The sequence below is a fragment of the Enhydra lutris genome, unplaced genomic scaffold (genome assembly GCF_002288905.1).
Source record: "Enhydra lutris kenyoni isolate GAN:26980312 unplaced genomic scaffold, ASM228890v2 scaffoldscaffold77, whole genome shotgun sequence".
Lineage (NCBI taxonomy): Eukaryota > Metazoa > Chordata > Mammalia > Carnivora > Mustelidae > Enhydra > Enhydra lutris.
This window is the reverse complement of record NW_019154161.1, coordinates 6167543-6190465: the sequence shown is the minus strand read 5'-3', so window position 1 is coordinate 6190465 and position 22923 is coordinate 6167543. Positions and strand designations below refer to the sequence as shown.

The 22923-nt window shown below is 40.7% G+C and overlaps 1 protein-coding gene across 1 annotated transcript in view; it reads right to left on the bottom strand.

The window, feature by feature from the left end:
• The window catches only part of LOC111160595 (zinc finger protein 229-like), a 58917-nt gene that overhangs the window by 27659 nt on the left and 8335 nt on the right, over window positions 1-22923 (bottom strand). The window contains exons 3-5 of the mRNA XM_022523789.1: window positions 22684-22758; window positions 20289-20415; window positions 17202-18935 (exon numbers count right to left, since the gene is read on the bottom strand). Coding sequence (XP_022379497.1) covers window positions 17202-18935; window positions 20289-20415; window positions 22684-22758 — 1936 coding nt within the window. The remainder of the gene's footprint in view (window positions 1-17201; window positions 18936-20288; window positions 20416-22683; window positions 22759-22923) is intronic.

Below are 22923 nucleotides of genomic sequence, written 5' to 3'. Positions count from 1 at the left end.
GAAAGGGGGCCTGTCTAGCTGTTTTTCTCTCCGAACTTCTCAGTTTGCAGTCCTTCTGAATTCTGGACTCTCAAACCCAACACCCCAAAAGCAAATAATCCAGTTAAAAAATGGGCAGAAGACATGAATAGACATTTTTTTCCAAAGAAGACTATGGCTGACAGACACAAAAAGATGCTCAACATCACTCACCATCAGGGAAATACAAATCAAAACTACAATGGGATGTCACCTCAGACCTGTCAGAATGGCTAAAATGAACAACACAGGAAACAACAGATGTTGGCGAAGATGCGGAGAAAGGGGAACCCTCCTACACTGCTGGTGGGAATGCAAACTGGTGCAGCCACTGTGGAAAACAGTATGGAGGTTCCCCAAAAAGTTAAAAACAGAACTACCATATACTATTGGATATTTACCCAAAGGATACAAAAATGCTGATTCCAAGGGACACATGCACCCCAATATTTATACCAACATTATCAACAATAACCAAATTATGGAAGAAGTCCAAGTGTCCATTGACTAATGGATAAAGAAGATGTGGTGTGTATACACAATGGAATTTACTCAGCCATCAGAAAGAATGAAATCTTGCTATCTGCAATGATGTGGATAGAGCTAGAGTGTATTATGCTATGAAAAATAAGTCAGAGAAAGACAAATACCATATTATTTCACTCACAGGTGGAATTTAAGAAATGAAACAGACAACCATAGGGGGGAAAAGAGAGAGGCAACCCGTAAAACAGATTCTTAACTATAGAGAACACAACACTGGAGGGAAGGTGAGTGGGGGATGGGCTAAAGGGGTGAAGGGTACTAAGGAGGGCACTTGTGATGAGCACTGGGTGTTACATGTAGGTGATCAATCACTGAATTCTACTCCTGAAACTAATATTATACTAAATGTTAACTAACTGGAATTTAAATAAAAACTTGAAACAACAAAAAAGAAAAGAAAACTGAAAACACAACCTACCAAACTTATGGGATGTAGCTGAAGCAGTTCTTTTAGGGAAATTGATAGCTGCAAATGCCTATATTAAAACAACAAGAATCTCAAATTAATAACCTAACTTTTTCCTTTCAGACACTGAAATAAAAACAAATTAAAGCAATCATGAAGAAAAAGGATTTGAGCAAATAATGAAGTACAGAATAACATTAGAGAAAAATCAGTGAAACCAAAAGTAGGTTCTTTGCAGAGATCAACAAAATGTACAAATCTTTAGCTAGACTAAGTTAGAAAAAAAAAAAGAAAAAACTCAAATTACTAAAATCAAAAATTTAAGAGGGGATATTACTACTGACCTTTCTGATACAAAGAGGATTATATGGGAATACTAAGAACAACTACATGCCAACAAATAAGATAATTAGTAAGTTTCTAGAAAGACACAAATAATCAAAATTGACTCAAGAATAAAGAGAAAATCAGACTAGACCTATGATAAGAGAATTAATGATTTTTAAAAGCACAAAGAAAACTCCAGAATTAGTGGCAATTCTTTTTTTTAAGATTTTATTTATTTGACAGAGAGAGAGATCGAGAGATCACAAGTAGGCAGAGAGGCAGGCAGAGAGGAAAGGGGAAGCAGGTTCCTCACCGAGCAGAGAGCCTGATGCGGGGCTTGATCCCAGAACCCTGAGATCATTACCCAAGCTGGGGCAAAGGCTTAACCCACTGAGCCACCCAGGTGCCCCATTAGTGGCAATTCTTCACAAACTCTTCCAAAAAATGGAAGCATATCCCAATTCATTTATAAGGCGGATACTGCCAAAATCAGGGAATGATACATCTCAAGAAAACTATATGTCAATGTCTTTCATGAATATAGATGCAAACATTCTCAAGAAAATACTAGCAAATAAAAATGTCTTGTGTAAATCATGCATCTGATAAGAAGCTTATATTTTGAATACAAAAATTGTGCTTACAACTCCATAATAAAGACAACCCAACAAGCAAATGATTTGAATACACATTTCTTCAAAGAAGAAATACAAATGGACAAGAAGCCCATTAAAGGATGGTCAGTATCATTAGCCCTTGGGGAAATATGAAAATCAAAGCCACCATGAGATACCACCTCACACTCACTAGAATGGCTAGAACAAAAAATATAGATAATAACAATTGTCAAGGACATAGAGAACTTGTAACCCTTGCACGCTGCTGCTGGAGGTGTAAAATGCTTCAGTCACTTTGGAAAACAGTCTGGCTCTTCCTCAAACATTTAAACAGAAAGTTTCCATACATTTGGAAATCCCACTCTCAGGTAGGTACCAGAGAGAAAACATGTGTTCACACAAAATCTTGTACATGAAAATAATGTACAGAAACATTATTTATAATAGCCAGAAAGTACAAATAAGCCCATATCCATTAACTGATGAATGGAAAAAGAAAATGTGATATAGTCATTCAGTGGATTATTATTTAATAATAAAAAGGAATGGTGTTCAGTCAGAATGGCAAAGATTGACAAGGCAGGAAACAAGTGTTGGAGAGGCTGTGGAGAAAGGGGAACCCCCTTACACTGTTGGTGGGAATGCAAATTGGTGCAGCAACTTTGGAAAACAGTGTAAAGATTCCTCAAAAAATTAAAAATATAGGGTGTCTGGGTGGCTCAGTGGGTTAACCCTCTGCCTTCAGCTCAGGTCATGATCTCAGAATCCTGGGATCGAGTCCTGCATTGGGCTCTCTGCTTGGCAAGGAGCCTGCTTCTTCCTCTCTCTCTCTGCCTGCCTCTCTGCCTACTTGTGATTTCTCTCTGTCAAATAAATAAATAAAATATTTAAAAAAAAATTAAAAATAGAGCTACCCTATGACCCAGCAATTGCACTACTGGGTTTTTACCCCAAAGACACAGATGTAGTGAAAAGAAGGGCCATATGCACCCCAATGTTCATAGCAGTAATGTCCACAATAGGCAAACTGTGGAAAGAGCCAAGATGTGCTTCAACAGACGAATGGATAAAGAAGATATGGCCATATATACAATGGAATATTACGCAGCCATAAGAAAGGATGACTACTCACCATTTGCATCAACATGGACGGGACTGGAGGGGATTGTGCTGAGTGAAATAAGTCAAGCAGAGAAATTCAATTATCATATGGTTTCACTTACTTGTGGAGCATAAGAATAGCATGGAGGACATTAGGAGAAGGAAAGGAAAAGTGAATTGGGGGATATCAGAGGGGGAGATGAACCATGAGAGACTGTGGACTCCGAGAAACCAACTGAGGGTTTTGGGGGGTGGATGGGAGAGCCCAGTGGTGGGTATTAAGGAGGGCACGGATTGCATGGAGTACTCGGTGTGGTGCATAAACAACGAATGTTGGAACACTGCCTCAAAAACTAAGGATGTATTTTATGGTGACAACATAACACAATAAAAAACAAAACAAAATAAAATAAAATAAAAAGGAATGGTGTTGTGGTACACTCCACAAAATGAATAAGCCTTGAAAACATTATATTAAGTGAAAAAAATCAGTAACAAAAGTTCACATATTATATGATCCTATTTATATGTAATGTCCAGAATAGGCAGAGCCTTAGAGACAGAGAGATTACTGGTTCCCTAGGGCTGAGGGTTGGGGAATGTTGGACATAAGGTGAGAAGTGACTGCTAATATTTATAGGGTTTCTTTTTTTAAAGATTTATTTATTTGATAGAGACACAGCAAGAGAGGGAACACAAACAGGGAAGTCAAGAGGGAGAAGCAGGCTTCCTGTTGAGCAGGGAGCCCGATGTGGGGCTTGATCCCAGGACCTTGGGATCGTGGCCTGAGCCGAAGGCAGATGCCCAACGACTGAGCCACCCAGGCGCCCCGTTTACAGGTTTTCTATTGTGGGTGATAAAAATGTTCTAAACTTGATTGTTGTGATGGTTGCACAACTATGTGCATACACACACAAAAAAAACACCAAACTGTTCACTTTTAAATCTTATCTTATTAAAGTCAATTAATTAACATATAATGTATTATTCATTTCAGAGGTAGAGGTCAATGATTCATCAGCTGCATATAACACCCAGTGCTCTTTACATCACATGCCTTCCTTAATGCCCACCATCCAGTTACCCCAACCCCCCATCCTCTCCTCTCCAGCAACCGTGTTTGTTTCCTAGATTTAAGAGTCTGTCATGGTTTGTCTCCCTCACTGGTTTCATCGTTTTATTTTTTTCCTCTCTTCTCCTATGACTTGGGAGATATGGCCAGTAAGTACATCATGCTGGTCAGTGGTTTGGCCACATCTTGGAATAAAAAGACAATAATGCCGAGTGGCTGGAAGGTCATGCCTATGTCCAAGTGAGACTTGATTTGAGTGTGGGGACCCAGGAGGATATCTGAGAGTCACTCCCATGAAGAAAGGAGAGATTGGGGGATGCCTGGGTGGCTCAGTTGGTTGAGCGACTGCCTTAGAGTCCCACATCGGGCTCCCTGCTCAGCGGGGAGTCTGCTTTGCCCACTGACCTCTCTCCTTTCATGCTCACTCTCTCTCTCAAGTAAATGAATAAAATTTTAAAAAGAAAGAAAGAAAGAAAAAAGGAGACTTTGGGAGGGAACCTAGTGAGGTCTGTGAGTTAATAAGTGTTTTCTGTGGATGATGGGCTGACTGTCACAGAGACCTGGGGAGGGTGCGAGAAGAGCTAGACAACACAGGAGACACTCTGAGTGCTGGGGGTGAAGAGATAAGGGACATGGGGGAGGAACCCCGTGAAGTCCGTGAGTTAGTGTTTCCTGTGGTTAATATGCTGAGTCTCACAGAAATCTGGAGATTGCTGCAGAGTAGCTAGGTGACTTGGGAAATTCTCTGAGCGATGTGGGTGAAGTGCTTGGTGATGAAAGTAAGAAGACGGAGTATACTGTCCCTAGGTATGGTGACCCTGAGGAAACCCCAGAAGACACAGTAGACCCCAGTGGCTTTGGTGATTGTCCGGCATGGTTTGGTGAGGGCAGTGTGAAGTTGTGGGATGTGGGTAATGATGGAGGAGAATCTGGTGACCTTCTGGGAGTACACAGACCAGCCACCCCGATAAGGAGTTTTCCATTATGGACGTGTTGCTGAGAGAGGGGAATGAGAAGCTGCCTGAGGTTGGCTGTAGTTTGCAGTGTCTGGGCTGCGGGACCCTTCAGAGGGGCCAGATCCACTCTTCTCTGATGCAATCATGACTCCAGCTCCCATCCTGCTCCTTCTCTGACCCTAGAAATGGAGAGTAGTGGGGTGTGTGTGTGTGTGTGTTGTGGAGGGTGGGATGCCCTCTTAACAAATGCAAGAGTAAACGAACGAAACACAGAGTTAACTTACCAAGTGTTCCATCCTGTCCTCTGAGTTCGACTCCACGCACGTAGAATCCTGGAAGAAACAACCGCAGAGCGCTCCGGAAGACCGCTCTCAGCGCTGCTCTCCTGAGAGGATCTGAGCGGAAGGCCGCGAGTTTTAATACCAGAGGGCGGGGCCTGGGCGGGGCTTTACACCTGCTTCCCGTACGTCACTTCCGGCAGCCAGACTCCGTCTAGCAGAAACTTGATGCCAAGTTTCAAGTTTGGGACAAACTTCGATTGGCTTTGATTTCATGTTTACAGTATGGAAAAATTTAAGGTAAGAAGTTAGAACTTTTGTGAGCTAAATATAAATTAACTCCGTTTAAACATTTCTACTGCGGTGATTCTGAGATTGTGGGACTGGACCACAACGGCATTGGGTGCAAATCCTCAAACCCCAGCCAAGACCTCCTGAGTCAGAAACCCTGGGGTCGGGGGGCGCCTGGGTGGCTCAGGGGGTTAAGCCTCTGCCTTCAGCTCGGGTCATGGTTTCAGGGTCCTGGGATCGAGCCCCAAAAGGGGGGGGGGGTCTCTGCTCAGCAGGGAGCCTGCCTCTCCTCTCTCTCTGCCTGCTTCTCTGCTTACTTGTGATCTCTCTGTCAAATAAATAAATAAAATATTAAAAAAAAAAAAAAAAGAAACCCTGGGGTCGGGTTTCTGGGGACTCAGAAATCTGTGTTATAAGAAACTCTCCCTCCTGGTTCTGATGCACGGCAAAGTTTGAGAACCACCTGTGTAACGGAAAAGAGATTTTTTTTTTTAAGTTAAGATACGCATTGTATAAATAAAATTTTTTTCTTATCTGGGGACATAGGAGCTAGGTGGGTGGAGATCGATTGCATTTTGGTGATTAGGTTAGGAATTTGAACCAATGTTTCCAAATAATCAGATCATCTAATTCATTGTTTAAATTACATGGAATTGTTTAAATTGTTTGATATGCTAATTACTGAGAATTGCAATGCTCAAGTGTGACACATAAGTGATTTTTTAAAAAAGATTTATGGGGGCGTCTGGGTGGCTCAGTGGGTTAAAGCCTCTGCTTTCGGCTCAGGTCACGGTCTCGGGGTCCTGGGATCGAGCCCCTCATCGGGCTCTCTGCTCGGCAGGGAGCCTGCTTCCCTTCTTCTCTCTCTGCCTGCCTCTCTGCCTACTTGTGATCTCTGTCAAGTGAATAAATAAAATCTTTAAAAAAAAAAAACAAAAAAGATTTATGATCTCTCTCTCAAACAAATAAATAAAATCTTAAAAAAAATAAAAAAAGATTTATTTGAGAGAGCGGGAGAGAGCAGGGGGGCTGATCCCAGGACCCTGAAATTGTGACCTGAGCCAAAATCAAGTGTCGGTGGCTTCACCAGCTAAACCACCCAGGCACCCTGTGACAGCTAAGTGATTTTATGTAAATGTTAACATCAGAACGTAAATCTTATTTTCCACCCTCATGTGCTTGTGGGCTTATTCAGGGTCAACCCCTTCCTGTCTCTTGGGTTGGTGTCTCAATTGCAGAGACTTTCAGAGACATTAAGGGGGAGAAGGAGGTTATGTCTGACACTCTTTCACCATCCAGCACCTTGTTAAAGAAATAGCAACATTTGCTTTATTCTTTCATTATAATTCTTTTCCAAGCTTCCTGAAATGAATGATAAGACTTTAATTTCTGCTTCTCTTTTTCATTAACATATAGGAAAAAAACTAACATATAGGAAAATTGTTGGTGACAGTCCATGATCTGCTACCATTGTTTTAAATTTGATGAATTTTCCCATTTCTTTTAACCCTAGATCACAGTAGCTATTTTTAATCTTTATTTATTATGTTAAATCAACTTATGAACCATGAAATTTTGTTAATATATTGGAAACATTCTTTTAGCTTAGTAAATGATTCATCTTGCATTACATCAATAGGCATTTATAAAGATGTCCATCACTTTTATATAACATTAAACACATTACACCAGGAAATCTAATATCCAGCCACATAATACCTTCTTTCACATGATGCATACAATAAGTATGAGATCAGTTAAAATTTCTCCCCTGGGCATCTGTATCTCTTGATCCCCTTTGTCTTCCTGAAGATAGGGCAAATTGAAATGGACAGACTTGAAACTTTGTTTAACCCAGCTCCATCTCTACAACCATGGCTGAAATTGATTCAAGTTCCTTTCAAGACATGACCCTCTCTTATGTTTTCCAGAAATAATGACAATATCATCATCTTTTCCTAACTTTGAATATTTTTCTGTGAATGGGGGGGGTGCAGGAGGATTATTTAAATACTTGGACTTAAGGGTAATATCATGGATTATACTGCAAGTTTATGAAAGAAAGCCCTAGGCTGTGTGATGGGGGAAAGCTGGCCCTGCCCCTGCCCCTGGCCAGACCATTATTTTCCTAATTTAACAACGCTCTATCTACTCACTCTACTCAGACTTCTACTTTATAGTGGTTGTGATCTCTGCCTGATCACGTCAGGTCTTATGTGGGCTCCAAATCTTGAGTTGTGCATTTCGAAGATTCCTCCAGGCATCCCAATGCATCTTCCTAGGAGAACATTCTCTTCTGATTAAAACTATAGACCATAGAAAATGGGGCAGAACAGATATAGAGATAACACCTGGGAATTATAATTGAATGTGGTGAGGGGCGCCTGGGTGGCTCAGTGGGTTAAGCCTCTGCCTTTGGCTCGGGTCATGATCTTGAGGTCCTGGGATCGAGTCCCGCATCAGGCTCTCTGCTCAGCAGGAAGCCTGCTTCCCTCTCTTTCTCTCTCTTTCTGCCTACTTGTGATCTCCCTCTGCCAAATAAATAAAAATTTAAAAAATGATTTCTAAAAAAAAATAATAATTGAATGTGGCAGGAATTATAATTGAATGTGGTAGACACGAGGCCTTTAGGGTCCTGTTCTACCAGGAGCAGAAGGTAATTGTTGGCCAAGGAAGAAATAACAGCTCCACACAGGGAATATTTTTGTTAGTTTGTTTCTCTGTTGAGTAACATAGATTTTTATCCTACAGACATGTAGGATCTCATGTCAGTTGTTGGTCAGACAATGCCATTACAAACTCTTTGTAAAACATTTTATTTTATTTTATTTTAAAGGTTTTGTTTATTTGTGAGAGAGAGCACATGCACAAGCAGGGGGAGCAGCAGGCAGAGGGGGAGGGAGAAGCAGGCTCCTGGCTGAGCAGGGAGCCTGATGCAGGACTCGATCCCAGGACCCTGGGATCATGACCTGACCCAAAGGCAGATGCTTAACTGACTGAGCTACCCAGACATTCCTTTGTAAAACACTTTAAATGTCTGCATGATATTTCTATCATGGATAAGCCAAATTTTTCTGTCCGTTTTGCTAATGTTGACATTTCTTTTTTTCTTTACCAATTTTTCATTATTATATTGGAGTGATGCTCCTTGGGCATTTATCCTTGTCAAGAGAAATGACTGGAGCAAAGGGCCTAAGTATTTGAGTGGCTCTTGATACATATTGTTACTTTCTAGGAAGGCTGTCTCAATGTACGTTCTCTTAGCAACATGAATGGAAGTGTGGGTCTTACCAAACTGTGCCTTCTGTACCTTCATCTCTGGAATTGGACTGTAGAATTTAAAAAAAAACTCTTCTTTTTAATCTGATATAACAAATGAGATTAAACCTTATTTTCATACATCTTAATTACTGAGTCAGTTTTCTGTGTGTGTATGTGCATGAGGAAGGTGGATCGGTGATATTTTCATTGTATGGTGTCGAGAAAAGCCTTTTGGGTTCATCTCTGAAGCAAAACTTTGGTGGACAGTCTTTGGTGATCGTACAAGGCAGGTTCTGGCCCCTCCTGTTGAAGGTCCTCAGAGGAGCTGATTATGGAGCGCCCGGGTGGCTCCGGGGTTGACTCTTGGTTTCAGCTCAGCTCCTGATTGCAGGATTGTGAGCCTCACATCAGGCTCTGCGTTCAGTGCAGTCTGCTTAGGTTTCTCTCTTTCTCTCTGTCTCTCTTTCCCACTGTGCCTCTTCCCACCCTGCTTGCCTGCATTTATGCTCTAATGCTCTAAGGTAAATAAGATGAAAACAGAGACAGAGGCAAACCATGAGAGACTCTTAACTCTAGGTAATAAACTGAGGGCTGCTGGAGGGGAGGTGGGTGGGACAGAATGGGTCACTGGGGAATGAGCATTGAGGAGGGCATGTGATATAATGAGCACTAGATTTTATATGCCATGGATGAATCACTAAATTCTGCCCCTGAAATGAATATTACACTATATGTTAACTAAAGTGAATTTAAATTTTTTTAAAAATTAAATAAATAAATAAGTAAAATCTTTTAAAAAACAGGAGGGAGGGTAATTTTTCTCTCCTGGGGTGTTGGCTAGGGGATGTCCTCATTTACTCTACCCAGTAGATTTTAAGGACAAAGATTATGGAGCAAGGAGACCTTGAGATGGGAGATTCATTATTAAGTGGCTTTCATTAGTAAGTTTCCGTGTCATGATTACAGTGGCTCTAGGAGGCATTGCAAATAGCACTGTTGATTTATTTAGGGGAACATATACAATTCTTTATAAAAATGCCCAGTCTTTCCCCCTCCGTAGTAATGATAACCTAGGCCTTTTAGGGTAAATTAAATGGTTTTTTGAATGCTGTGGTGACCTGGATCCAAAGGCTGTAGATTTAGTCAGTAAATTACATCCACTGAGGGTCAGCTGACTGTACGGGGAAGAGATGCTAACACATGTGCTCCAGCCCAGGACGGGGTAGTAGAAAACCAATTATCGTCTAATTTTTTCCAGATGGGTGGTAAAAGGGGTACTTCTTCCACAAGGGGAAGTAAACCCATATTTCAGTCAGGTTCTTATATATCTGGCTGGGTGATAGGAGGTCCTCCAACCTTGAACAATGCGAGCAACTGTTAGAAGCAGGGGGATTAAGGAAACCATTCTGGAAAGAGAAATATCAACTGGAATCCCATTTAGATATTTAGTTCCTAAGTCCATATATTTAATGTTGCTTTAGAGGAGGCATTCGTATTTCTCCCCTTTAGAGCTCGTCTCCTGGATAATTAATCTACACTTTGCCTTCCCCACTCCCCAACCCCAAGTGATGGGATGGGCCATATTAACTAAAATCTTTTTTTTCCCTTCTTTTCCTAAGCTTTACCAAAGAGCAAATACGGGCTCTCACTGAGGGTGAATTGCCAATAATCCCAATCACTTTTTGAAAACCTTGTCCCTTGAATGATAAATATGACCAAATACACCTGAAGTTGGGCCCATTTATTAATGGTATCTGTATGTTCTTACACAGCCCGTGGGCCTATCCGCCAGAAGTAAGTAATAAAAAGGCCAACGTCTGAGTGTGAGAGAGAGGCCTGAACTGGAATTTTAGGTGTGAGATGCAACAGTTGCCAGGTCATCGGTCTAGTGAAGCTTCTGTTTCCTAAACAGACCCACATTAAGCCTTATCATTCATCCAAAACTTTGATGTTGACCAACATTTGGCTGCAGGAAATTCAGACTGATCAATATAAAACATCTCTTGTGAAGTCAAGTTTTTGCCTGTCATGGACTGAATGTTTATGTCCTCACCCGCCCCCCACCACCGAAATTCATATGTTGAAATCCTAATGCCCCATGTGATGGTATTAGGAGATGGGGACCTTTGGGCTCTGATTAGTTCATGAGGGTGAAATTCACCATGAATGGGATTAGTGCCCGGATACAAGATTCGAGACGGCTCTTGTCCTTCGGCTGTGTGAGGACACAGCAAGGCAGTGGCTGCCTATGAACCAGGAAGCGAGTCCTCACCAGTCACTGAATCTGCTGGTGCTTTGCTTTTATTTATTACTTAAAGCATCCGGTCTACAGTATTTTTGTTATACCAGCTTGAACAGACTCAGATAGTGCCTTTCTTGGACACTGTTGACACATCCATCCTCTCATGATGGCTCCATACAGACGTAGACCTTGGTCTAGCGTTCATGTCTGATGGTTTCTCAAGGATCACGGTGTTCCTGCCTGGCTGGTAGGAATTCCACTTGGGTTAGTGGTCCCTATGGCCTCTGTCTATCACCACTGCGTGATTGCTGGTTCCCCAGGATGAACATGTAGCCTTTCATGGTGCTATTGCTGCTGATTCCAATTTAACACCTAATTTAACACTAGTCTTAACCTAGTCTCCCTCTCCTACGTAAACATTTTTATTCTAACTCAGTGTTTTCTGACGAATTTGCACGTCTCATGAACACAAATCCACAATTTTCGTTTCCTTTAAAGCTAAAAACTTCAGTTTTCCTTTTATTAATAAAAAAAAGTCCAACTAGACTCGATACAGGAATAACAGCAAACAGTAACCCCCACACAGCAGTCATCCCCCTCTTCCCATTTAGGCAGAGAAGCCGTAATTGAGCACTGAGACACAGGTAGAAGCCATGCCACACGGGGAAGCTGTGGTGACTGGGTGTCCCATTTCTTGGGAACACATCTTAGAATTGGCTGTATTGTATACAGGTCTAGGTGATAAATGCTATCAGCAACACATAAAAATCTATCCACCAGATTACAAAAAGAGATTTCAACTCCCTCTTCCCCAGTGCAACATAAATACTAAAGCAGGGAGTACACACCTAGTATCAGTGATGGAATCCTGATACAATTAGTAGAGAAGAGTAACATCAGAGAATACTAATAAACGGCTTTGGTATTTCATCAAAAAATATCCTTTGGCTTTTCTATAGGTTTGGTTCTTTTTTAACCTAATCCCCGCTACCAAAATTTCAGCACATTCTACTTATGATCCTATCTACATTTTACTATTTTACATTGTATAGTGGGACAGGTGGGGATTATACTTAAGATGAGCACTGAAATGAATAATGTATAGAATTGTCTGATCAATACACTGCACACCTGAAACTAATGTAACATTGAATGTCAACTATACTTCAGTTTTATAATAACCAAATCAGGCTACTGGCATGTCCTGAAAGTTTTTCCAAGGTATAGAAAAATCAGGTACTTACACCCATAGAGAGTTCCAGCTTGCCACAAAATGTCCTGTAGGAGTAGCATGGTCCTTGTGGGTTCAGAAAGCAAGTCATGGTGGAGGAAAATGTGGACAAGCCAAAGAGAAAACAAGGTCAGAAGATTCAGGGAGCTGTCTAATCTGTAATGAACTGAAGGCAGAGGTATCAACCATCCAGAACTGAACAAACACTGTCAGAAAAAGAACTCGTAGAACCTGGGCAAGGAAAAGGAACAGTAGCCAAGCAAATACCCAAATTTCAAGATCTTGATCCAACACCTAAATTCAAGGAATGCTCCCTGAAGAACTGGGGAAGTGATCATGAAGACTGTCATAACCACAGAACGAAGATTCATTCAATAGAACATAAAAGCTGTTGATGTTTAATAAGAGTTTAAAAGTTTAAACTTTTTGATGTTTAGAAGTTAAAGAGCCCAGACAGGCAATATTAGTTCAGAAAGGTTTATCGATCACTAACCTAATTCCACGTAAATACCATCCTCAGTGGACCACAAGTCAATGCTCCATTGGGTATAAGACAGAAAACCCAACTTTACTGTTTTTGACATGAACATCCACTTGGCAGATCCCAAAATTGACATTTTAAATGGAATACTATTTTTTACAGCAAAATCTATAAAATTCATTAATTGAGTTATACCTCAAGTTAATCCAAATAAGGATTAAATTATCCTAAGCAGTAAAAACTGTCACCCACTTGTTCCTAGTTTTACAAAAACAGTTCTAGAGAGCTTTTGAATATCTACTTGCAACAACCAAAGTTACTTATTAGCTTGCTAACTTGACCTGGTTTTATGCTCTCTCCCCCTTTTTCATGCCCAACATCTGAACCCTCTTTTTTTTTTTTAACCCTCTTTTTACATGACAGATTTTTCACTAGAAAACAAATGGACATCACCCAGAGATCCCAGACTTGGAAGTGAATATAATGATCGGAAGCTCTGGGTTATCCTTACATGGGGAAGTCAGCGAGCACGTTTTTTTATTTTAAAGGCGATAGCTGTATTATGTTACATAGGAGGTTCTATATACATATTTAAATCAAAGTATAGAAGGTGAATAAAATGGTGACTTATGGGTTAGGCAGAAGAGAGGGCTATACTGGAAACCTTCTTTGCTGCTGCTTTGCAAATGAATAAAATTTACGAATGACGAATTCTCTACCTAATTAGCATGAGTGGAAGGTCAAGCCTACCTATCACTACAGACTCCAGGAAACACAAAGGTTAGTACCTCTGATGTCTCAAATGTCCGCATAGCCTGGGTGTCACCAGACCTAGGCACTTGCCTCAGACTTGGAATCAAAAGAAATCAATGTAGAGATAGATTAAGGAAATTAAGAAACTTTGGGAATGTTAAGGAATTCTCATAGGCACTGCAGCATAATTCTGGCAATCATTTCTGTCTATAAATCCCTGAACATGATCTTACTGCTTCTTGCCAATCCTTGGACCCACCTAATGTCCTTTCAATAAACTCCTTTTTCCAACTCAGTTGGCTAGCATTGGCTCACAGGCTTCCCAACCAAGAACCCAGGTTGCTACAATTTGTAAAGAGTAATGTGCTCTTTATGGATGTGATCCGTTCTGCAGTGAAACTGTCTGGGTGCAGGTTTTGTCCACCAACTGGAAAAATACTGATTTTCCAAGCTAACGTTCTAAAGGCATTGGTAATTTAACCGGTCTTGTCAAGTATGATAAGACACACAGAACGGATGCACAAATCCAAATGAAATTTCGATTCCTTGAGCACAAAATCCAAATGAAATTTAAGAATACAAAGGTGTATCTGAAAATAGTATTTCAAAATCTGGATCTCCCCTCTCCTAGCTGAAATCTCTCTATATAAAACACATTTATCTTTCCAAGCCTAGAAGTAAGCTGAAACATCAAACCACAGAATGAGGTGGGAGGGGTGCAAAAGCAGCAAAGGCTGATCAGGAGTGTGAGAGGACACGAAACAACTAGAGTTAACATTGCTATTTGTTATGTCTGAAGGTTGCTCAAGAGAAAATCTTAAGGGTTCTCATCAGCAGGGAAAACAAAAAACCCTATGATTGGGGCGCCTGGGTGGCTCAGTGGGTTAAAGCCTCTGCCTTCAGCTCAGGTCATGATTCCAGGGTCCTGGGATCGAGCCCCAGCATGGGGCTCTCTGCCTGCCTCTCTGCCTTGTAATGTGTCTGTCAAATAAATAATCTTTTAAAAAAAACCACCCATGATTCTGTATTTCTCTGAGTTGATGAATGTTAACTGTGATAATCATTTCACAATATATGTAAATCAAATCATGCTGTATACCCAAAACTTACACAGTGCTGTACGTCAATTATAACCCAGGAACACTGGGGTAAATGAAACATTGGTTCTAGGAGAGTATTTCCTAACATCTGTAATTAAAAACATTTTGGTCACTTTTCATTTATTTCTAATTTTACTGGGGTATGGTAAAAGAAATTTGGCTTGTAAAACCTCTATAAATTCTTCTATGGCCAAGTACAGCTTTAGTTTTGTGAATTTTACACAGACAAAAAGTTTTATGTAAGGGACACGGATATATGTGTATATATACACATACATATGCCATATATAGGTCATTAAAATCAAACTACTGATTCTCCTTTTTAACCTTAAATTTTAGGTTCAGAAGTTTAATTACGTATTTCTGGCATGTGACCTAAACTTATTATTGATACAGGAATTTTTGGTGGATTATCTTTAAATTAAAAGAATATTTTTTCTCCAAGGGAAATTACTGAGCAAATAATATAAATTCACATTTTTGTTTATCAGTTGACTCTATCTTTTATCAATATACTTGGCAATCCTTAATCACCACTCGAAAACTGATATAATACTCACGACTTAGTGCACACAAATGACTCACATATTCAAGCTGGCCAGAAACACACACACATGCACACTTACACACATATTTCAAAAATCTTGCAGTTTAAAAAATTTCACTTTCAATAAAATATTTTCAATGTTTACCGAAGAGATTACTTTGCAATGAATCACTTCCCAAACTTGAAATATTCAGAGCCCTCATCCTTCACCCAGTTGGCTTTATACTCATTTGTACAATCATGGTTTCTTGCTCAAAGTAAGATTCAACATGCCTGATGAGAATCATCCTAGCTTGTACTGGTTTTATCTCTAATTTGGGGGGAAAGGAACCTCTTCAGGTCCGGTTGCTAAATTTGGACTTTTTACCATTTTATGTCTTCCCCAGAAGGGAATACATGCAGAACCCCTGCTGTTCCTCCACCCGCGCATTCATCAACTGACTAAAGAGCTCTCAGGCTGTGTGTGGAGCCAGCTGTCAGCACTCAACAACTGTTCCTGAGAAATTTAATCACTGCCGTGTGTGTTGTACTCTGGTTTAAACCTCAAAGAGGTGGCTCTGCTTAGGGTCATCTCATGGGGACAGAATTTTACGGAGGGCGACCACTATTGGAGGTCACTTTCGATTTCTCATTCTTCCTCCAGAGAATTCATCTCAGTTCTCTGGTCTCCGATTTCAACTCTCAGCTTACTTTTTACTAACCCTCTAGGATCAGAGGTTTCAGGCCTAAGATAATCCACAGGATTAAAATATATGATTTAGGCAATGCGAACCACATCTTAGAAACCAACAAAGAGCTACAAAATCTTACCTAAAATCATTCTTGCAAGCTCAATTTAGGCGATGAGCACTTAGCATGACAGTGCTCTCTCACTCAGAAGACTCAGACATCAGGAAATATATCCCAGAGGAAAAAAACCCCACAAGACTACATGGGGGAAACCCTTAAAAAGAGAGCTCCTTTATACCGCTTTGGAAATATAAAAATATGCCCTTTACACAACCTGCAAATTCTCAATCCCTCATATAGAACCCCTTCTGATCTAAATTTCCAGTTCCCCCTTGCCAGGGGAATATTTTCAATGAGGAAAATCCCTGGGCATCCAAGTCCTGAGTGACCTGCTCAAGCTAATCCAAATGGAAATTTCAGAACAACGAGAAATCTCTATCTAGCTACCTAGTCTTTCCTAAATGGTCAAAGATGGAAATCTTTGGTTTACTTTTTGTTTCTGACTCCTCTTATTACTTACTACAGTAAAACAGCACACACACCAAAAGAGAAGAAAAACCAGGCATAAAGCTAAAACTCAAAAAGATACACCTGGAAACCCTTTCGATTCTGATCCATACACAAGTACCACAATGGTTCTGGAAGTTACTGTTCTATACTCTTGGCCTGCATTTTTTCCCACTTCATTATCATAGCCATTTTCCTAATATTTATGAAATCTTCACATATAATAGAAAGTGCTGAATAAAACAGATTACAAAGTAGCTACTGGGGAAATCATGTCATAAAATGGTACTGAAATACTATTTTCCAGCCTAGGTTCCAATACCTATACCAATTTCCCAATCTTCTCAACAACAAGCTCACCAGTGTTTGCATTCTCATTTACTCTTTATTGTTAAAGAGTTCTACCTCACTCACAATCACTCCATAGTATGTTGCCCATTTAATGATAATTTCCTCAGGTCAGAGTGCTTTCTTCCAGGAAAAGTGCCAATATTTATTACTTATGTGGTGATGTGTCTTAAAGGCCAGGTTTGATCTTTTTAATATAAAATGTTAAGTAAAATATGTGATTGTTTTTCTTTCTTCACCAAACTTCCAGATCTACAATAACAGAAGGCTGATATTTGAAAGGAAGAAAAGAGAAAAAAAAAAAAAAGAAAGAAGGAAGGAAGGAGAAAGAAGAAAAAGGAAAAAAAAAAAAAAAGAATACGCTGGCTGAAAGGCTTCCAAACTAGTTACATTCATAGGGTTTCTCCTCAGTATGAGTTGCCTGATGCCTAATAAGTTTAGAACTATTAATGAAAGCTTTCCCACACTGATTACATGTAAAGGGCTTTTCTCCAGTATGAGTTCTTTGATGTACAATAAGTCGAGCACTCAAGCTGAATGTTTTCCCACACTGATTACATTCATAGGGTTTCTCTCCAGTATGAGTTCTTTGATGTTGAGTAAGGCATGAACTCTGCCTGAAGGACTTCCCACACTGATTGCACTCGTAGGGCTTTTCTCCAGTGTGAGTTCTCTGATGTACAACAAGAACATAACTCTGGCTAAAGGACTTCCCACACTGGTTACATTCATAGGGCTTTTCTCCAGTATGAGTTCTCTGATGCATAACCAGGTGAGAACTGCGGTTGAAAGATTTCCCACACTCATTACATTCATAGGGTTTCTCGCCAGTATGAGTTCTTTGATGGGCAACAAGCTGAGAGCTCCAGCTGAAGGATTTTCCACACTGATTACATTCAAAGGGTTTTTCTCCTGTGTGAGTTCTCTGATGGGCAACGAGTTTATAACTTTGACTAAAGGACTTCCCACACTGATTGCACTCATAGGGTTTCTCTCCAGTATGAATTCTTTGATGTGCAATAAGCTTATAGCTCTGGATAAATGATTTCCCACACTGGCTGCATTCATAGGGCTTCTCTCCCGTGTGAGTTCTTTGATGGGCAATAAGTTTGTAGCTCTGCCTGAATGACTTCCCACACTGATTGCATTCATAAGGCTTCTCTCCAGTATGAGTTCTCTGGTGCACCACAAGAACATAGCTCTGGCTAAAAGCTTTCCCACACTGATTACATCTGTAAGGTTTCTCTCCAGTATGAGTTCTCTGGTGAGAAACAAGGTGAGAGCTCCGGCTGAAGGACTTCCCACACTCGTTACATTCATAAGGTTTCTCCCCTGTATGAGTTCTCTGATGTGCAACAAGATGAGAGCTCCAGCTGAAGGATTTCCCACAGTGATTACATTCAAAGGGTTTCTCTTCAGAATGGTTTCTCAGGTTTTGAGCAAGGGATGAACTCTGGGAGGTTTTACCACAGTTATACTGACTCTCTTCAACAGGTATTCTCTGTTGTTCATTATGGGTTATACTGTGGTTCAAAACTTGCCCACATTCCTTAAAATCTAAGGACCTTCCTCTTGCGTGTATTTTCTGATGTATATTTAGAGGTACATCATGGCTAAAAGATTGAATACTATCCCTAAATCCATAGGATTTATCTCCTGTTTGAGTTCTTGTAAACTGAATAAGGTGAATGTTCTGGTCAGGGTTTCCACATTCATTACTGTCACAGTGTTTCTCACTGTCATTAATCTTCTCATGAGTGTTTACAATAGAATTATAATTCAATTTTTTAACATGTGAGGCATGTTTATGAAAATGGCTTCTTATGGGTATCATCTGAGGTGAAAGAAAACTGGAATTCAGACCACTCTTCTCTTCAAGTTCGCTTTTATAGACCTTCTCATAAGTAATCGCTTTCCTGGGAGTAAATGCTATTTCCTTCAAAGGTCTCTCTTGTCTTTCCTGTTGCTTTTCCAAATGGTCCTTACAATCCTGAACTTCTTCGCATGAAGACAACCAAGGATCATCTCTTGTCAACCTTTCCAACTTCACTCCATGGGATGGTTCTTCATCAAAAATGTTCTGCTTTGAGGTTGATTCCCTTCTTCCAAGTACCATTGCCAAGTCTAGAAGAAAGCAAAATAAAACATCCTAGCCAAGAATGTTAGAGTTGGAATACTGGGGAAAAAGCTGACAAACAAATATATGAAATATATATGGATTTGTTTTCAGCTATGGACCTATAACCTGGATTAAGAAAATAGAAGGCTGGGATGAAGCAAGAGGCAGAGAAGTACCAGAGCATAATAATAATAATATTAATTATAATAATATAATATTATAATATTAAAGTATAATATTAATAATATTATTAATATAATAATATTAATAATATTATTAATATAATAATATTAAAATGCAGTTTTTCTGAATAAAAAGACTTTAGATGCCAAATATCTCTATATTCCAAAATAAGATCACCTGTGCAGAATCTACAGAATAACAAAACAATTTTGCAAGTCTTAGCAAAGAAACCAGCCTCCTTTCTACCCTCTTTAGTGCTACATGCGTGCTCAGTGAAATAGAAAACAGTATCTACGTTTCTAGGAATTTCTGGAGGCACAGGTCAGTAAGACAATGGCAAACTACTTTGTGAACCAAGAGAAAGAATGAGGGCACTGGTATCCCAGGTTCCCTAAATGCCTTAGCGGCGATTAAGGCCCAATGGATTCCTATGGTTCCAAGTGAGAGAGAATGGAGATTAGCTCAGAAGCAGAAGCCTGTGTGGCTACTAGGTCAAGCACAGAGAGTACACCTGGAAAAAGTGGCAATGTATGCAGTCCATAGGAGTGGGAAATGGAGAAATATGTAGCATGCCCTATGGGGATTCTTGAAATTAACCTTCAATACCTGTAATGATTCCTAAGTGTCTGTTTCTCACCTGGATATGTATGTTGGGAAATGTTTATACTCATCCCCTTGCTCCCACAAGGAGATGGCATCTAGTTTGAAAAGCTGATAGGGACCAATATAGAACTTAGGGTGTCTGGGCTGAGGACAAAAGAAAATCACGGCAGAATTTGGTCCCAGTCTTTGGTTTTTAGGAACTATGAGGACTGAACAAGCTCAAACCAAAGAAGCTGTACCTTTGCTACCCTACAAATTAAAATTAAATCTTCGGGGCACCTGGGTGGCTCACTGGGTTAAGCCTCTGCCTTCAGCTCAGGTCATGATCTCAGGGTCCTGGGATCGAACCTCACATTGGGCTCTCTGCTCAGCAGGGAGCCTGCTTCTCCCTCTCTGCCTCTCTTTCAAATATATAAATAAAATCTTTTTAAAAAATTAAATTAAATTAAATCTTCATTGGGGAATAAAAGCACACACGTAATCTACGTGTGGTCAAAATCGTTCTGACCTCTGAACTGCATAACTCATAATCCACTGGAATCATTTCAATATAAAAACTCATTAATTCTTACCCCAAGAGACCAGGTCCCTGTGGTTCTCTAGGATCATATCTCTGTCCAGGATCCTCTGAGCAGGGTTCAAAGTGCTTTCTTCCTTCTGAGTGAAATCCACAGTCACAATTTTGAAGTTCACTCCTTCCTAAAACAGGACACACATTTCTGCTCAGCTGGGCATCATTTTCTTCCAATGTTCACAAAGAAGGAAAAGTTTGACAAACGAAGAAGGAAAAGTTGACAGCCTGGAAATTGTCCTGACTGTCCAAAGGATTCCAGTCAAGGTGTACAGGTAGCTTTTATGTAAGCCTCTGTGGGTTTTGGATGCTGGACCTGTTTATACCTAGTGATCCTGAACTGTGGTTCATGAATAGGACCAAGTCCCCGAATCCCACGGAACTCCACACAAAATGCGGCTGTGCATTTCTATCATTAAGACTCACCACACATTCTGTTCATTTGTATAATGGTCATCTTTGTCACTAGGCTACAATCCATGAGGGCAGGGACAAGGTAGTGACCGTTTGTAACTGTAACTCAGGTGCCTAGCACAGTGTTGGTGTATAGTAGTTATGGAATATATACACTTGGCAAATGATTTCAAGGAGTAAATCCGGACTATCAACAGACTTCATAATACATCCAAATAATCTGATTTTTGGTCCAAATTCTGATGTAAGTCCTCTCTCTTACCTGAATCTCACTGGCTTATCACATACCCATCTGAAAAGTCCTGAAGTGGATACTGTTTTTTTCTCGACCTTTATCTCCACTTACTCTTATCCTTCATCTCATCTGCTCCAAACTACCCACCCCTCAAAATTCCTTCCCCCTTCAACTGGGTCCTTGGGCCTTCTGCTTCTAAATAACAAAATCCTACAGCTTCAACACCATCACCAAATAGTCCCTGTATATTCCCGTGTTAATGGAAACCTACATTTCCCCCAATGGCCCCCTCCTTTGCAGGCACCATGGGCTCACAGTCACTAAGCATCGGAGTGGGAGGGTGTGTGTCCTTCCAGTGACACTGAAACTCATGCTACTTACCTTACTTCTTGACCTTTGTCCTACCAACCCTTAAACACTAAAACCCCCCTCCACTGGAAACACAGAATACCTCGGATTTGTTTTCTGCTTCAAGAACTTGTATTGTCTCGTCTTGCACAGTCTCTAGCATCCATTTGTAGAGTTCTCTGATGGTAACATAAAACTAACTGACTATTTAATTTCTTTAAAGATTTATTTATTTATCTGAGAGCGGAGGGGCAGAGGGAGAAGGAGACAAAATTTTAAGCAGACTCTGCTGAGCGCAAAATCCAACACAGTGGCTGATCTCACGACCCTGAGATCGGGACCTAAGCCTAAGCCAAGAGCCAGATTCTTAGCTGACTGCCCCAACCAAGTGCCCCAAAACTAACTGACTTTAATGAGGCACTTTCTGTGTGCTTTCAGGCTGTGAGCTAAGCATGTTGCATGAACTATCATTCATTGAATTCTCACAAGGTCCCTGAGAGAAAATCCTCATAGCAGCACCATTTTTTTCAGATGAAAAGCTGGAAGAACAGAGAAATTAACACGTATGTCCGAAGTCAGGGGCTGCGAGGCAATGTCAACTTTGCCTAACGTGTGTTCTCAGTCACCGATGCCTAGCGCTGCCCAACTTCCAGCCCCTAGAATTGCTCCTCAGCACCCCGCTCTCAGGGTGAGACCCCAGACCTTGAAATCTCCATGAAGTACTCCACCTCCCAAGTCACGCAGACAGAACTCTCTCATTACAACACCCAATCGCTGTCCCTCACTCTTCTCATTCTTTGACAGTGTGGGGCCACCACTCAACTCAAGTATCTACAGTTAACCATCCACTAGTCTACATGCTTTTCCTTCCCATTTAATGCTCCTTTTATCTTTTCCATCTTGACTATTCCGACTAGAGTAACTGGGTCATTCGTTTTCATCTTTCTATTTGATCTATTCAAAAATCCTCTTTCAAACCGTACCTTGCCCTACGGGGCTTTCATGGAATGTTCCTGGCTACAAGAATGAATCTGAATGTCTGTCTATAGTCTACAAAATGTAGGTTCCAGAATGCTGCTGGGAAAGAAGACTCTTGAGAGCAGCACCACAGAGTACTATGGGTGGTAACTACCTCGGGATAGTCCATTCAGACTGACCGGCAATGCTGTTAACCTCCTGGAGCTGCCTCGCTCTCATAATCCAATGGTACTGCTTTCAGCCTTCTCCACTTCCTTGCAGCTCTCACTCTTTTCAATCTTTAGCATGAGAATGGACCAATTTTTTGTAAAAGTTGTCCACTTGTACCCGTTTCCTCCCTTTCTGCTCACCCCCCAGCTCACTTCAACCAGGTCCCTGCCGCCAACTGGCCATGCACATTTCTCAGTGGAGGCTCACTCACCTGGGATGGAAGAGCCAGTGATCCGGCATCTTCTCTCTCGACCTTAACAATAATCTCTTGAGCAAGAGGAGAGTCCTGAGAAAGCAAAACAGATGAGAAAGAGGAAAATAACCAGGAAGCTAAGTCGTGGCTCAAAACTCCCACAGTGAGTAGGCCAGGATGTGAAAAACTACCTGTTTCAACATATCCCACCTACAAGACTTCTGCTCCCTCCCAATAGTACACTCATGCTAGTTCCCA